Consider the following 15,563-nt stretch of genomic DNA (forward strand, 5'->3'; position numbering starts at 1 on the left):
CATCACAAAGTGTTTGTGTGTGGGGCATTTCAGGGCATTTTCTATCTGATAATACCATGCAAGAAAGCTTGGCTTTTATTAAAATTTATATTATTTCTATTCAATTGTAATTTTTTGAAAACATTCCAGGACACATTTTAACACTTAGAAAAGCAGAGTAAAGGTAATCGTTGATAATACTGTTTTTAAATCAATATGCCGGATGGGTTGCCAGATTAACATGCACAAATATATTGCACCTGGCAACATTACCGTAGTATAATAACGAACTGTAGAAAATATAGCGTTGATGTCTTTACTGTATTGGTGTGTTCAGACAGATCAGTAGAGTTTGTTCCTTCCTTGTTGCAGCGTCCAGCTCTCGCTGGATCCTTTCGTCGGCCACCGATCCAAGGAGCGTTTGAACCTCTTCAAAAGACCACGCCATAATTTTACGAGCTGCCGTCGTGAAAACAGTTTGTACCGAGAGTTTGTGCTGGTCGTCTGCATTGTGTGGTGATTCACAAGTCTCTCTGGCCAATCAGCGCTCTGCAAGGTTTCCACATCACAGTCCTATACGTCCTTACTTCAATGGCAGCGCTGGACACACTTGTATGATAGTGTAAAACAGACATGAGAGAGGAGAAATTGGAGATTACTAGAGAATGCTGCTGTGGTGTTTGGTCCTTGTGGTATTTTGACCCAAGGAGGTCACAAACATTTCTTTATGACCCAGAACTGTGTTGTTACCTTTTGGAAAAAGCGGAGAATATGTCAATTTTAAATAGTTCTCACATCAGTGTTTTCCTATGATTAAGATTATTCATGACTCGTCAGTTTGGATTCTCTGTTCTTGCTGCTCTCTGACTGATGAGATCTTAGTTCATCTTTGGTGCTGATGTGCTCCAAGCTCCTCTTCGGTAGACTATGGTAGAAGAGGACCTCAAAATTAAAAACCTGGACCAGGGCTTTAAAATAAGGCTATTGCGACAGGCCAAATTGCAGCTTGCTGCTGGTCCTCCATCTCCCTGTCTCTTAGGGAGGGATGTGGTTTGGGAGGAGCATCGACAGAGGGTGTGGAGGGCGTGGTGGCCCTAGATGGAGGCAGAAATAGCGCTGAAATTTCTTGTGTGGCCCACACTGGGTGCCCACAGGCCTGGATCTTGCCCAGACCATGACTACTGATTCTATATCAGTGGTGCTCTTCAGCTTTAGATGAACACAGTGGTGGAGTGATCTGTCTGATCCTAAATCATCAAGATACTATAAGCAGGCACATAGATCAGTGTGGGCCAGCCTTTACACTCGCACCCCTCAGGGGGTTAGACCCAGAATCCTCTCTCCCCTGGGGCTCTTCACATAGGCAGGCGATCCAACCTGGAGCTCTGGAGGATCATCTGCCATCTCTGGGGGACGAGGGGGAGGGGAGCATCTTGACTGACAGATGAGGCCAACAGTGGAAAACAAACATCAAGGAGCTTCTACATCCTTTAAGGCAGAGTGACGCGGCTTCATTCACTCAGTGCAGGGTCTACGCTGAAGCCTGCGCAATGCCCTACTTCGCTGTGAGTGTTTATACTTTTGCAGTGGAGTCTGTGTCGCTCTGCAATTATCACAACACTGCACTACACACAGGAATGATACTGTATAGGTGTAATGTACCTTTTAAAGGTACAGCAGTGGTGTTCCCTAAAGGTTCATTACATTCTCTTCTGCAGAAGGAGAGGGGGACATCTGTAATCTTTCATTGTAGATCCGTGTAAATTTAAAGTAGATAATATAATTCTGGGGATGAAATGGGGCGTATCAAATCAACAAAACTTTAAAATATATAGTTAATGTACAGGGTGGGCCATTTATATGGATACACCTTAATAAAATGGGAATGGTTGGTGATATTAACTTCCTGTTTGGGGCACATTAGTATATGGGAGGGGGGAAACTTTTCAAGATGGGTGGTGACCATGGCGGCCATTTTGAAGTCGGCCATTTTGGATCGAACTTTTGTTTTTTCAAGGGGAAGAGGGTCATGTGACACATCAAACTTATTGGGAATTTCACAAGAAAAACAATGGTGTGATTGGTTTTAACGTCACTTTATTCTTTCATGAGTTATTTACACGTTTCTGATCACTTATAAAATGTGTTCAAAGTCCAACCCTCTTCTCCCACTCTTCACACACTGAGAGCAACACCGCAGGAGAAATGCTAGCACAGGCTTCCAGTATCCGCTGTTTCAGGATATGAATTCTTGAGGCTACCACAACAGTGACAGTTTTTCTCAAAGCGTAGGGCTGAGTCACTTATATCTTCCTCTGCACATTGTAGTACAACATGTAGTGGTGCAGTACGACTAGTTTTATAATCTGTGAAGTGCACTATGTAGAGAGTAGGGCACAGTTTGGAAATGAGCATAGCAGTCATTATACACTCTAAATCATCACGGATTAAAACGCAACAAAGCCCAAAGGCTTGTTTCCATCGTGGTCCCCTTCACAAAAAGAACAGACATTGGACGACACATCTCTCAAACATAACAATAAAATGTACGCCAAGAGGTCAAACAACATGGTGGCTTTCCAGACAATGTCACTTCTACAGCGCTCTCACATTGTAATAAAAATCAATGTTCTACTTACCCTTTGCTAAATAGCCATCTTTTTGAAACCCATTTAAGATCCCTTTCTGATGAGCTACGTTTGAAGCCTATTCTGAGCAAAGCTGCAGTATTAAGAATCCTTTTTTTAATCCTAGTTCGTGAAACAAAATGTGGAGCTTCCTTGTGTATGAGTTCTTCTCTTATTTATTCTTTGATTTAACTTAAGCCTACGTTTTAAATTAAAGGTACTAATTTATACCATTCAGGGTAACACCACAGTCACTGTTCTTTTGTGTCACTGTGTGGCATCACCAGGGATTGAACAAGTGCCAAGTTCCAACGTTCAGACTCTGGAGCTCCCAGCAGCTTTGGCTTCTGTATAAAAACAAGCAGAAATCATTTTCATTTTTAGCTAAACAGTGAAAGGCTTTGTGTCCACAGTGTGTCTGTGTCTTTCAGAAGAGAACCAAGATGTAACATCATAAATGATCTGTATTTAACACCGTAATGCGCAAATGTGGTGAATCTGTCCTTCTGTCATCGCTCTGATCTAAAACACACATTTCACAAGCTCAGTGTCCACAGCTGGGTCGGTCTACTGGGGATTACCAGGGCCATGGTAGAATATCTAATAAAAAAAAATATCTCTGCTCTTTTCTCAAGAGCCTCTCATCTGCATGTGCAAAAGCAGATGCTCCATAGTATGGAGCATACAACATAACTCTCAACCTCAAATTGTTATTATAGGATCAGTGTTTAGAAGATACTCAGATTTGATCCTTTTGCATTGTCTGTTTACCTTCATGTTAGAGAGTTACTCCGGGTGACTGTCTGTGAGGAGTGTGCTGTGTTCTCTCTGTGTCTGCGTGGTTTACCTCCGGGTGACTGTCTGTGAGGAGTGTGGTGTGTTCTCTCTGTGTCTGTGTGGGTTTCCTCCAGGTGACTGTCTGTGAGGAGTGTGGTGTGTTCTCCCTGTGTCTGTGTGGGTTTCCTCCGGGTGACTGTCTGTGAGGAGTGTGGTGTGTTCTCCCTGTGTCTGCGTGGGTTTCCTCCGGGTGACTGTCTGTGAGGAGTGTGGTGTGTTCTCTCTGTGTCTGTGTGGGTTTCCTCCGGGTGACTGTCTGTGAGGAGTGTGGTGTGTTCTCTCTGTGTCTGCGTGGGTTTCCTCCGGGTGACTGTCTGTGAAGAGTGTGGTGTGTTCTCGCTGTGTCTGCGTGGGTTTCCTCCGGGTGACTTTCTGTGAGGAGTGTGGTGTGTTCTCTCTGTTTCTGCGTGGGTTTCCTCCGGGTGACTGTCTGTGAGGAGTGTGGTGTGTTCTCCCTGTGTCTGTGTGGGTTTCCTCCGGGTGACTGTCTGTCAGGAGTGTGGTGTGTTTTCCTTGTGTCTGCGTGGGTTTCCTCCGGGTCTAAAAACACACGTTGGTAGGTGGATTGGCGACTCAAAGGTGTCCGTAGGTGTGAGTGAATTAATGGGAGAATGTGTCGCCTTGTGAAGGACTAGTGCCCCCTCCAGGGTGTGTTCCCGCCTTGCGCCCAGTGCCACAATCGCACAGCTCCAGGACTTTGGCAAACTCAGTTCAAACCTCGCCGTGGGTCACTGTCTGTGAGGACATTTCTTCTGAAAGTTATTAAGAGGAGGTTTACACAGCTCTGGCACCATAGAAGCCTGTGTTTCAGTAGGTCCTCAGGTTATAGTGTGGAGTTCGCTGTGTCCTCCCATCATCTCCTAACACACCATATTTGATGCATTTCCACTGCATTGAACAATTCAGCAATTGTATAGCATACAAACGAACAATTTGTACAGTAGTGATCATATTGTTTTTTCCGACTCACACCGGTAGCTCGTTAAATTGTGGGTGTTTTGAAGAGATTCAAACGCGCTCTGGATCGGTGGCCAACAAAAGAATCCACCAAGGCCTGGATGCTGCTACAAGAAGGAACAATCTCTACTGATTTGTCTGCACAGAGGTGTTTTCAGTCCCGAGAGAAACAACAACTGTTGTTGGGAGCTGTTAAAAAGCCAGTCTGATCGAGTGGTGCAGTTATCATGCAATGGAACAGCTTAAAACGTATATATGATTGTACCTGTGCGCTGCTTGTGCCGGTCCTAAGCCTGGTTGCAATGGTTGCATCAGGAGGAGCAGGCAATATTTGGCAACGTTGTGATGAGGACATAGCCTTCCAGCTCCTTGTCGACTGTTTGTGGCATTGCCCAAAGGTCCAAGGCTATAGAGAGAGGGCACAGTAAATATTGCAGCACTGCAGAAAACCCCCACAATGAGGAGTGACATTGAAGAGATGCTGTGTCACAACAGATTCTGCATTTAGCATCAGCCCCTCCCTAATGCACTCCTTGACACAGCAGGAAGGACAACGGAAGTTGCATAAGAGTCCCTAACCCCCTTTAGTGTAGGGTTGTGCCTCTGTGTTCTGGCTTTCTGCAGGATCCAGGGGAAAGCGGGTTAACCTACTACACCTGGGACCAGATCCTGACTCTATATCTTACAGAGTTGTGTGTTTCATTTGTATGAATGTGAAAGATCAAAACTGTTCCTTTTTGGTTTAGGGTTAGAGCTGGAATAACTCTGACATTGCAAGTAGTTTATAAAAACAGGTGCATTCACCTCTCCCAATAGCTCCCTGTTGGTTTAAAACCAGCAAACACTGCCATATTTAAGCCCAGTTTGGTTGCAGTGGACTAGGATCAGGCCTGGTTTCAGTTTCTCTCCTGTAGTTTGAGGGGGAAGCTTCCAAATCAGCAGTGTTTTTTTTTTTTTTTTTTCAATTCTGAGTTCTGACAAATAGGAAACTTTGGCTTGTTCTTGAGCATGTTAAAAGCCGGCTGATTAGTTGGTGTCACAGTCTAAAATGGCTGTCTTCATCACAGCATACACAACAACAACACAGAAAGCAAGGTGATTTTGAAAACGCAAAGTGTCGTCACAAGGCAGCAGAGCTCCAGTTCTCTTTGTGAAAAAGACAAACCGTGTTCTCTAGGTCTTCCCCAGCCACGGTTTCCTATGCATCTGTTTTCAGTGCAGATTGAAGCAAATGCTATACACTTTCTCAACATTTCTGATACACACCGAGTGACACACTGTACAGAATGGAGAGCTGCAGATCAACAGCAGACACAGTGGTGGTTGAGTTGCAGACACAGTTTATTTTCATGCAGTTTGAGCAGATGATTGGGGAGTGTTGGCGTCATACGGCGATTCAAAGATGCAGTCAGAGCTGTCACCCACTCATGAGTTTTCTGGAATCGGGGCAAAGTCTAGCGTTACTTTGGCTTCTTTCATCGAAAACTTGCGTCCTTCCTTTTTCTGCGAAGCGTCGTCAGGGTTTAGTTTGATGACCAGTAAAGTTACGGGGATTTATATTTAGATGTGTAATTATTGAGCTATAATTCAGTGTTAGCGTTCAGGATTGGTCGACACCACAGGGACTCCCAGTAGTTATTTGCATGCTGATTACTGTAATGAAAAAGTATTGATAAATTAAAGCATGAAAACTATTTTAAAATCAAGAATTACCACGGAACACCATCTAGTCCTAAGCTGGAACGCCTCCCCGTGTTCTTTGTGTGTACTGTGTAATCAGCATGTGCTAATATTGTACTGAATGTGGATGTGATCTCTCTCTCTCTCTCTCTGATCCTGCAGGTATGTGGAGAGGAAGAACTTTCTGGAGAGAGTGGACCAGCGTCAGTTTGAGCTGGAGAAGACTGTGCGTCTGAGCAACATGAAACAATGACTGAGGAACGGACAGGGTGGATCCTATAACACACACACACACATTTCTCTATACGATCGTACTCTGTTGACCATCTCTGTGAAGGGCAGCTCTCTCAGTTCCTGCTTCTGGTTTTAGTCCATGAGAACTCACTCATTCATCATTAAAATCTAAACGAGATTCACACGACTGACGCTCATGACCAAGCCCACTTCCTCTGACCTGACCTGTGTGGAAACTTTCCCTCAGCTTTCACCCATAAGCTGGACTCGGTGAGGACGTAACACTCAGGGGACGAGTGCAGAAAGCCGATAGATCAGAGTAAAATATGGTGTGTCATTGTATAACTCTGATGATCATTTCTCTGAATCAGTGTGGGTTAGGATTGATATACGCTGCTCATTCATACAATAATGACCTCCTTGTTTCTATATTGTGTTATTATTATCAGCTCCACTGACCAGCACTTTGTAGTTCTACAATTACAGACTGTAGTCCATCTGTTGCTTTGCATGTTTGTTCAGTGATCAGGACCCCCACAGAGCAGGTGGACCATTCTCAGCGCTGATGTGGTGGTGGTGTGTTAGTGTGTGTTGTGCTGGTGTAGAGTGGATCAGACACAGAAGTGCTGCTGGAGTTTTTAAACCCCTCAGTGTCTGGACTGAGAACAGTCCACCGACCAAAAACATCCAGCCGACAGCGTCCTGTGTCACTGATGAAGGACTAGAGGACGAGCGACACACACTGTGCAGCGACAGATGAGCTACTGTCTCTGACTCTACATCTAATCTCTGCATGGAACCTACTCCGCTTGGCTTAGCTCTTTTGTTTTTTCCACCTGCTGAATCTAGTACCTGATCCCTGGAAGCGGGAGGGGGTAAAAACAAAACTATGCAGAGCAACATGGACTACATGGAAACTACACTGTGTACCTGTTTGATCAGAGGGGTTCAGGATTTGGCTCTTGACCTCTCGTGTGTGTTTGAGTAGGGAAGCGCTAAACTCTTTAGCTACAGGTTTTGATAGAGGTCTGTATTGGAATATGGTTATAGATAAAACTGTGGTTCTCTGCTGTAGTCTTCGTTACTCTGTATGACTCATTCTTTCATGTTCTCTGCTCTAACACGCCTTTTAAAACTAACCAGGTCATGATGTGTTAAAACCTGCATAGGGCTGAAGGGTCGAGGACTGGGATGCATTTTCTCACTCCAAGCACAAAAAGACTAACACCATGGTGACCTGCTCCTCGGACTCCTGTCGTTGAGGGGCGTTCTCGGCGTTGAAGCAATTGGGCGTGTAGTCGTCGGTTCCTATATTTGTGTCGTTTCTCCTTTGAGAGTTTGCTCCATTGAGATTGATCGCATGGTAATTATGCCTCTCTTGCTGTAAACAACTTTTTCTTGCCCTTTGACACAAAATAAATCAAATTGTTTGGTTTGTCTCTCTTTCTAAAATGCGGAACGGCTTGCTTTTAATTGCTTTGGCCTGCTAATGAATGACTCTGGCCTGCGGGGAGAGGTGGTTGATGTCATGCTTGGGGACCTTAGGCCCAGACTGGCGTACACAGAAGGACCACCCCTAAATTACCCTTTGCCGACTCAACACCTCAAGGGCTCAACATCCCTGCACAACAGTCTGAGGAAAAGATACCAAGGGTGATATTTTAGAGAACCCTAGCAACTTATTTTGTGCTCTGATGGCAGCAGAGCCTTTCTTCTGCATAGTTCTTCCACATAGTTGGTTTGGTGTGGAGGTGGCATCTAATTGTAGTTTTGGAGAGGCTGTGGCCTCAGGATGTAACCAACTCCTTAAACCGACTCCTCAGACTGGAGTCTCTTTAGAGTATGTTTTGACTCTGAAACCACACTTCGCTCTGTGTGGGAACAACATACTTGTGTGTCCTGTTTCAGACCGGTTCCTCAGATGACCTAGTTGTTTGAGCTAATGGAAATGCTGAGGATTTATCAGGTTTGAAATCCATATCTGGATGTCCTTGCGCTTCGTGCCGTCATTGTTTCTAGTAGCCGTCATTTTGAGGACTTAGTCATTAGTCGTAAACACACGAATAAAAACCGGGATGTTTAAATAGTTTTAATATATATATTTTTAACAATTTATTCACATTTAGGTTTTAAAATTAAAGAAATATATGTGAGGAACCCAGACCCATTTATTTGCCTCACGTTTGTAAACAGAGCCCTGTTTCGCCCAAGTGTTTCATTCAGTATCGAGCTTCAGGCTCTGTCCCATATAGCACCATACCCCATAAATAGTGCACTTCAGAGATAATAAAATACTAATGCTACTACGCCCAGAGAGTGGGCTAGTTTGACAGGGAGATATGAAGTTTACAGCTGAAGAACATACAGTGCACTGTGACTGCAGATGCTGTTAATTTATGACCTATACTGTGCAATACATTGTGTGTAGAGAGACATTTGAGATTCAGCCTTGATTATTCTCTGTTGCTTGGAGACATCATCAATCATATATTTTCAGAGGTGGGTGGGGAACACACACTCAGTCACTTTCACGTTCGCATCTGTGGGCAATTTTACATGGCCACTTGACCTATCAAACAATGTGATTAATTATCATGCCAACAAGGTGAACACAATGAGACAAAACAATACGTGGCTGGTAAATGTATTGAGTGAAATAATACAATTACTGAAGCTTATATAGGATCTGTGTATGAATAACTCACATTCTGTCACAACAGCAGAAGACTTATGTGCTAAGAGTTCCATCCTTTCATCCACTACCTGTAACCCTTATCCAGTTCAGGGTCGTGGTGGGTCCAGAGCCTACCTGGAATCATTGGGCGCAAGGCGGGACTACACCCTGGAGGGGGCGCTAATCCTTCACAGGGCAACACACACACACACATACTGTCACTTTTGAGTTGCCAATCCACCTACCAATGTGTATTTTTGGACTGTGGGAGGAAACCCACACAGACACAGGGAGAACACACCACACTCCTCACAGACAGTCACCCGCAGGGAACCCATGCAGACACAGAGAGAACACACCACACTCCTCACAGACAGTCCCCCGGAGGAAACCCACGCAGACACAGGGAGAACACACCACACTCCTCACAGACAGTCACCCGGAGGAAACCCACGCAGACACAGAGAGAACACACCACACTCCTCACAGACAGTCACCCGGAGGAAAACCACGCAGACACAGAGAGAACACACCACACTCTTCACAGAGAGTCACCCGGAGTGGGAATCGAACCCGCAACCTCCAGGTCCCAGGAGCTGTGTGACTGCAACACCTGACAGCTGCACCACCGTGCTGCCCTGTGCTAAGAGTTTTCAATTAGATTCTATGATGTAAATGCTAAAATGGCTAACAGGTCATAATGTCTCTTTGCTCTTCATTATGAAACACAAGTTCCTTTACACTTAAGAAGACAGTGGGCTTATAAGTTATTAAATGCTGTGAGACAGCAAAAAATATTGGAGTATTTGAGGGCTAATGACACTGTCTGATGATATGGATCAACCGTGTTGAGAGCTGAGGAATATACTCTCTTCATATTACAGCAGTTTTCTCAGGCACACCAAAGGAAAAAAGAAATGATTACAATAACAGGGTTCAGGACCAACGTGGAATGGCACACCGTTGATGTGGAAACCTGCAGTGGAAAGGGCACTGAGTGTGGACACCCTAAAAAATTAGCTTTAAGGAACCAGTCCGATTCCTGCAGTGTGGGCAAAGCCTGAACAGGATTTGAGAAGCTGAAATGCTCAGAGAGACACCCCTCCCACAGTCCCCCAAGCCTGTGAGCTTTATTTAGGTTTCCCATAGTGTCATTTCCTATCAGGGATGTGTATCAGTGCTGTGTTCCTCCTTTCACTTGGAGAACATTGTTGTTTATAAAGCTCCAGCCCCTCCCTCTGCCTCCGCGGTGCAGGGCATGTGGCTGCTGCGCTTGTTTACTTCCATTTGCAGTCGGAGGAGCTTTCAACTCTTCATTTTCTCATTTATGCAATTACAGACTAACGGTTTCCTCTTCCTCTTCTTCAAATGCAGGAGGCGTGTGTGTGTCTGTGTCTGTGTGTGTACGCAGGCTGTTCCTGTGATCGTACAGCAGGTGTGTGTGTAGAGTGGAGAGGAGTGTACAACAGACTTTATTCCTCCACTACATCACTGTCCTCCCGGCTGTGCTCAGCAGGACCCCCAGCCGCTGCTCAGAATGGACTCCCCCGCTGGGGAAAAACGACACACACAGCCGTAGATGTTCTCTCTCTCACACACACACACACACACACACAAAGGAATATCTCTCACATATACATCTTTGTAACACCCACACTACCAAGAGAGACATTCAGGAGAGGTGGTCCTGCTCATCGTTATTCATCAGCTCCCTCTGTCTCAGGAGCCAGGTCATCATTGTTCAAGCTCACTCTCTTGCTCGCTCTCTCCTTTTCTCTCTCTCTCTCTCTCTCCCCATTTCAGTCTTTTTTCTGTATTCTCACTATTTCTCATTCATTCTCTTCTTTTCTTCCCTCACAGTTTCTAAAGTTCTCTCTCTATCTCTATCTCTCTCCCTCCCCAAATCAGCCTTTTTCTGTTTTCTCATTATTTCTCATCCATTCTCCTCTTCCCTCACACTTTTGGTTGTTTTCTGTTTTCTCTCTCTCTCTCTCACTAATTCTCTCTCACTGTCTCTTTTTTTCTATCTATCTCTGTCTCTCTCTCAATGTCTCTCAGTAATTCTCACTGTCTCTCTCTTTCAGTCTTTTTTCTGTATTCTCACTATTTCTCATTCATTCTCTTCTTTTCTTCCCTCATACTTTCTATAGTTCTCTCTCTGTCTCTTTCTATCTCTCTCTCTGTCTCTCTCCCTCCCCAAATCAGTCTTTTTCTGTTTTCTCACTACTTCTCATCCATTCTCCTCTTTTCTTCCCTCACAATTTTTGTTGTTTTCTCTTTTTCTCTCTCTCTCTCACTGTCTCTCACTTATTCTCTGTCACTGTCTGTCTCTTTCTTTCAATCTCTATCTCTATGTCTCTCTCACTCCTTCCCCAATTCAGTCTATTTCTGTTTTCTCACTATTTCTCCCCCATTCTCCTCTTTTCTTCCCTCACAATTTCTGTTGTTCTCTCTCTCTCTCTCTCTCTCTCTCTCATTCACTCACTGTCTCTCACTAATTCTCTCTGTCACTGTGTCTGTCTCAGCTGCTTTTGTCTCGGGGGGTATTTGTTTCAGTCTTCATTTCTCTTTGACACACATTTTTTAAATATGATTTGTGTGGCTCAGACATTCCATTTCCTTCCCTTTTTCTCATTTCTTTCGGCTTCCCCTTTTTTTTTTTTAGTTCTAGTCTGTTGTTGGAGCTGAAGAAACAGGAGGGGGGTGATATCTTTTGTGAAAGAACATAAATGAACATGAGGCACAGTCTCTATTGGGCGTGTAACACAAGATTCCTCCTCCTTTGCATGCGCCATGTGTTCGGCGAGTTTGACGGAGCAGGCAGAAATCAATAGTGCCAGCCCAGTGAAATCCAGGGACACGGACACGGCTCCCTGCAGTGTTCCACACCGAACAAAGTCAACTGTTCAGTTTACACCAGATAAACACGTGCATCGTTGCCCCATGAATGAAATGTGTTACAGCCACACGGTTATATCTTGTAGTTTATCTACATTCGGCTGTGAGTGTTTCCTGCAGGTTGTTCACGAGGGAACAGCGCACGTCTGAATCATCTAAACCCAGGGCTTCTCTCTATCTCCCTGTAAAGCAGCCATATGGAGCCTGAGGTAGACGGCTGGAATGCCTGAAGTATATTTGGCACCAATTTCAACTCCAGGCATGTGGAACTGTCCATCACCAAGAACAGGACTTCAGACGAGGTCAGGGCCTTCACAAATAGACGCCACAGTTGAGAAGATAATTATAAATAATCGCAGTAAATAGAGATGAAAATAACAGCAGCGTAAAAATGTTCCAAATGCCACTAACCCTTGCAGCTCACGCTGGAGAAAAGGCATTTCCGTCGTCCATTAGCGCTCTGGCCCCTAGTGTGGGGGGTAACAACAAAATGGCTTCTCTCGTTTAAAGATGCACTACACACACTTATGTGTTGAAATCTATAATGTTACAGGTATTTTTGGTTATTATGCGATATATTGGAAATCCCTGTGCTGTCAACCAATCCAGTCCTAGCCACTGATCTACAGACAAAACAAAGCCAAGCCATCATTTAGTGCTAATAGGAACTAATGACAAACACAATAAGCTGCTGTGCTGCTTCGGCCTCTAGCGCTCGTGTGTTCATAGCCAACCCGGTCTAATGGGTGGGCCGTTTATACGGATACACCTTAATAAAATAGGAATGGTTGGTGATATTAACTTCCTGTTTGTGGCACATTAGTATATGGGAGGGCGGCACGGTGGCGCAGCAGGTAGTGTCGCAGTCACACAGCTCCAGGGGCCTGGAGGTTGTGGGTTCGATTCCAGCTCCGGGTGACTGTCTGTGAGGAGTTGCTGTGTTCTCACTGTGTCCACGTGGGTTTCCTCCGGGTGCTCCGGTTTCCTCCCACAGTTCAAAAACACACGTTGCAGGTGGATTGGCGACTCCAAAGTGTCCGTAGGTGTGAGTGAATGTGTGTGTGTCTGTGTTGCCCTGTGAAGGACTGGCTCCCCCTCCAGGGTGTATTCCCGCTTGCGCCCAATGATTCCAGGTAGGCTCTGGACCCCCCGCGACCCTAAATTGGATAAATTGGTTACAGATAATGGATGGATAGTATATGGGAGGGGGGAAACTTTTCAAGATGGGCGGTGACCATGGTGGCCATTTTGAAGTCGCCATTTTGGATCCAACTTTTGTTTTTTTCAATGGGAAGAGGGTCATGTGACACATCAAACTTATTGGGAATTTCACAAGAAAAACAATGGTGTGTAAAGTTTTAACGAGACCGGTTTGTCATAGCAGTATCACTAACACACACGAGAGCTGTCAGACAAATGGAAGACCACGGCATGGCTGACCATGTTTAACCCCTAAAACCTCCTCTCGGTTCAGGGTTACAGATGTAGATGTTCTTTCCAAGATAAAACACCCCTAATGCCTCAATAGTGTCTCAGATATAGAGCTAAAACCTCACCCTCGTTCACTACAGAGATGTATGAATATGCAATTAGTCCCCGCCTCTATCTCCAGCCACACTTCTGCTGCTTGCCTGCAGATCCAAAGCCACGTCTCACATGTTGACAGGCATGGTTCCTTAGGTGTGTGAGGTATGGACCCTGCTCTGTCTGAATCCCTGTGTTTGGAACGCTGCAGTTTGGAAGCAGAAATGCGCAGCTATGGCACTGGCAGCTTATTCACTCAGGAAACACACTCTACTCTACAAACTACCCACAGGTTTGAGTGTGTGAATTACTAGGTGTGTGTGTGATGGAGATGCACTCTGTTCAGGATTTGTTCTTGCCTTGTGCCAGTGATACGGTGTAGGCTCCAGAAACCACTGCAACTCTCAGAAGGTGGGTTCCTGAAAACGAATTAATGTGTATTTAATGGGATGGTCATTCTCAAAAGTTACTGAGCTAGAATATCTGCCTACGAACTTTAAAATGGTGGTCTAACCTCCAGGGTCCCAACACACAGGGATTCTCCTGCAATGGGACGGTGATTCATGCTCTGTCTGACCATACAGTCAGTGTTTCAGAAAACATCTTCTCAACCTCAATGTACTTTCTTGTAGGTAAAGGTAAAGCGCCATGTTCTCCACAGCAGTCCAGCTCCTGGGGTTTCTCCACTGTTCTAACCCAAGCGGCCTGTGCAGAGCCTCTGCTGTATTTTTAATGAGCTGAGGAAGGCGTTTCTGTGGCAGGAGCCTTGCCAGACCTTGTTCAACACCCTAAGCATTGACAGGCCAAACTAATCTCACTCTCCTCAGAGCTGTCTCTCTTTTCCAGACACACTCTGAACAACAGGCAGACTGCAGCAAGTAAGAAAGATGTTGTACACATATCGGGAGGTCTAGATCGAATCCTTGTCCTTCTGCATCCGGGGTGACGGCGGAATTAAAAGACATTTGCAGTTTTCAAGGCTGCTACTGTCAGAGAGTGCCACACACGGTCGAGCAGAAACCTCAGTGTCCTGTTCTACCTCCTGCAAGAGACGCGAAGATCCTTTATTCTCCGATGTTGTTCTGAAATATGGTGCGTTAAGAGCAGGACATGTTTCACAGGGACAGCCCAAAAACACTGGTCCTTACAAAACACTTGTTCTGAATTATATTCACAGCTCTGGTCATAACAGGTTTCAGTGTGAAGAATGAATCTGATCTAATCTTGTAACAAATCTGTCTTGAAACAGCACACACACACACACACACAGAATGATATGATATTGTTAGCTGTGTATTTCTTCTTCTGGACTAGTGGAAACTCTTAGGTACTTTCTGCTACATTTCAATGCTCATCTAAAGCTCTGTACTTAAAAACAGCTCACAGGGTCCAGAGAGGTTCAGCGGACTGAGGGTCTAATTCAGATCCAGGGGATGCCTCAGCTGCATGAGGCCAGGAGTCCTAGAGCCCATGGTGCAAGCTCCCCAGCTGGTGTGATAGATCTGGGCAGTTTACGTTCTCCGATATGGTAAATTGTTGATATAGTGGCAATTTGAAAAGAAGCACGTGTTCATCTCCACCCTCCTATGGCTGGGGGCATTGTGGGCGATTGGGGACAATCACAGACGGTGGAATCGGAGATGATTATTTACTTAAAAAGTTCCAGTGTTTTTACACAGCTCTGGCTTGGTAAATGGGAAACAAACTGAAAGTCTCCGCCCCAAATGGTTCAGGATTTCTGTGTGTGCGGCGCTGTCTGTGTTACGGCTGAGAAACAGGATCTGGAGGCATTTGGACAGTGGAAAGACAGCTGAACTTTGAAAAGCATGAAAAAAGATGAGGATGGTACTCTGCTCCATAGGTGGGTAATATGATGTTGCAATTAAATTAAGGTGGAAATGACTCCAAATTTGGAAGATTGTTAACTGTGTTTCTGTGGTAATTCAAACAGTGAAAACTTACAAACAACTGTTGTTGTTTTTTCCTCAAACCTAACATTCCACCTTAAAAGATGCAGAACATCTGAAGGAAACCAAACGAGGGGGGTGGGGGTGGGGGTGGGGTTTGTTTTGCTGTGAGGACAATAGTCCTCTAGAATTGTTGACGTTGCCTTTAAAGGCTAAGCAGCAGCTCTATGAAAGTGTCAAACAAAT

At 45.0% G+C, this 15,563-nt stretch overlaps 1 protein-coding gene across 2 annotated transcripts in view; it reads left to right on the forward strand.

The window, feature by feature from the left end:
- cfdp1 (craniofacial development protein 1) overlaps window positions 1-7,789 on the forward strand; it is a 50,350-nt gene extending 42,561 nt beyond the window's left edge. For both annotated transcript variants that reach the window (XM_066684164.1, XM_066684163.1), the window contains one exon: window positions 6,243-7,789. In XM_066684164.1, the coding sequence (XP_066540261.1) occupies window positions 6,243-6,333 (91 nt within the window). In that variant the 3' untranslated portion in view covers window positions 6,334-7,789. The remainder of the gene's footprint in view (window positions 1-6,242) is intronic.
- Window positions 7,790-15,563: the final 7,774 nt, after the last annotated feature.

The sequence above is a fragment of the Hoplias malabaricus genome, chromosome 11 (assembly GCF_029633855.1).
Source record: "Hoplias malabaricus isolate fHopMal1 chromosome 11, fHopMal1.hap1, whole genome shotgun sequence".
NCBI classification, from domain to species: domain Eukaryota; kingdom Metazoa; phylum Chordata; class Actinopteri; order Characiformes; family Erythrinidae; genus Hoplias; species Hoplias malabaricus.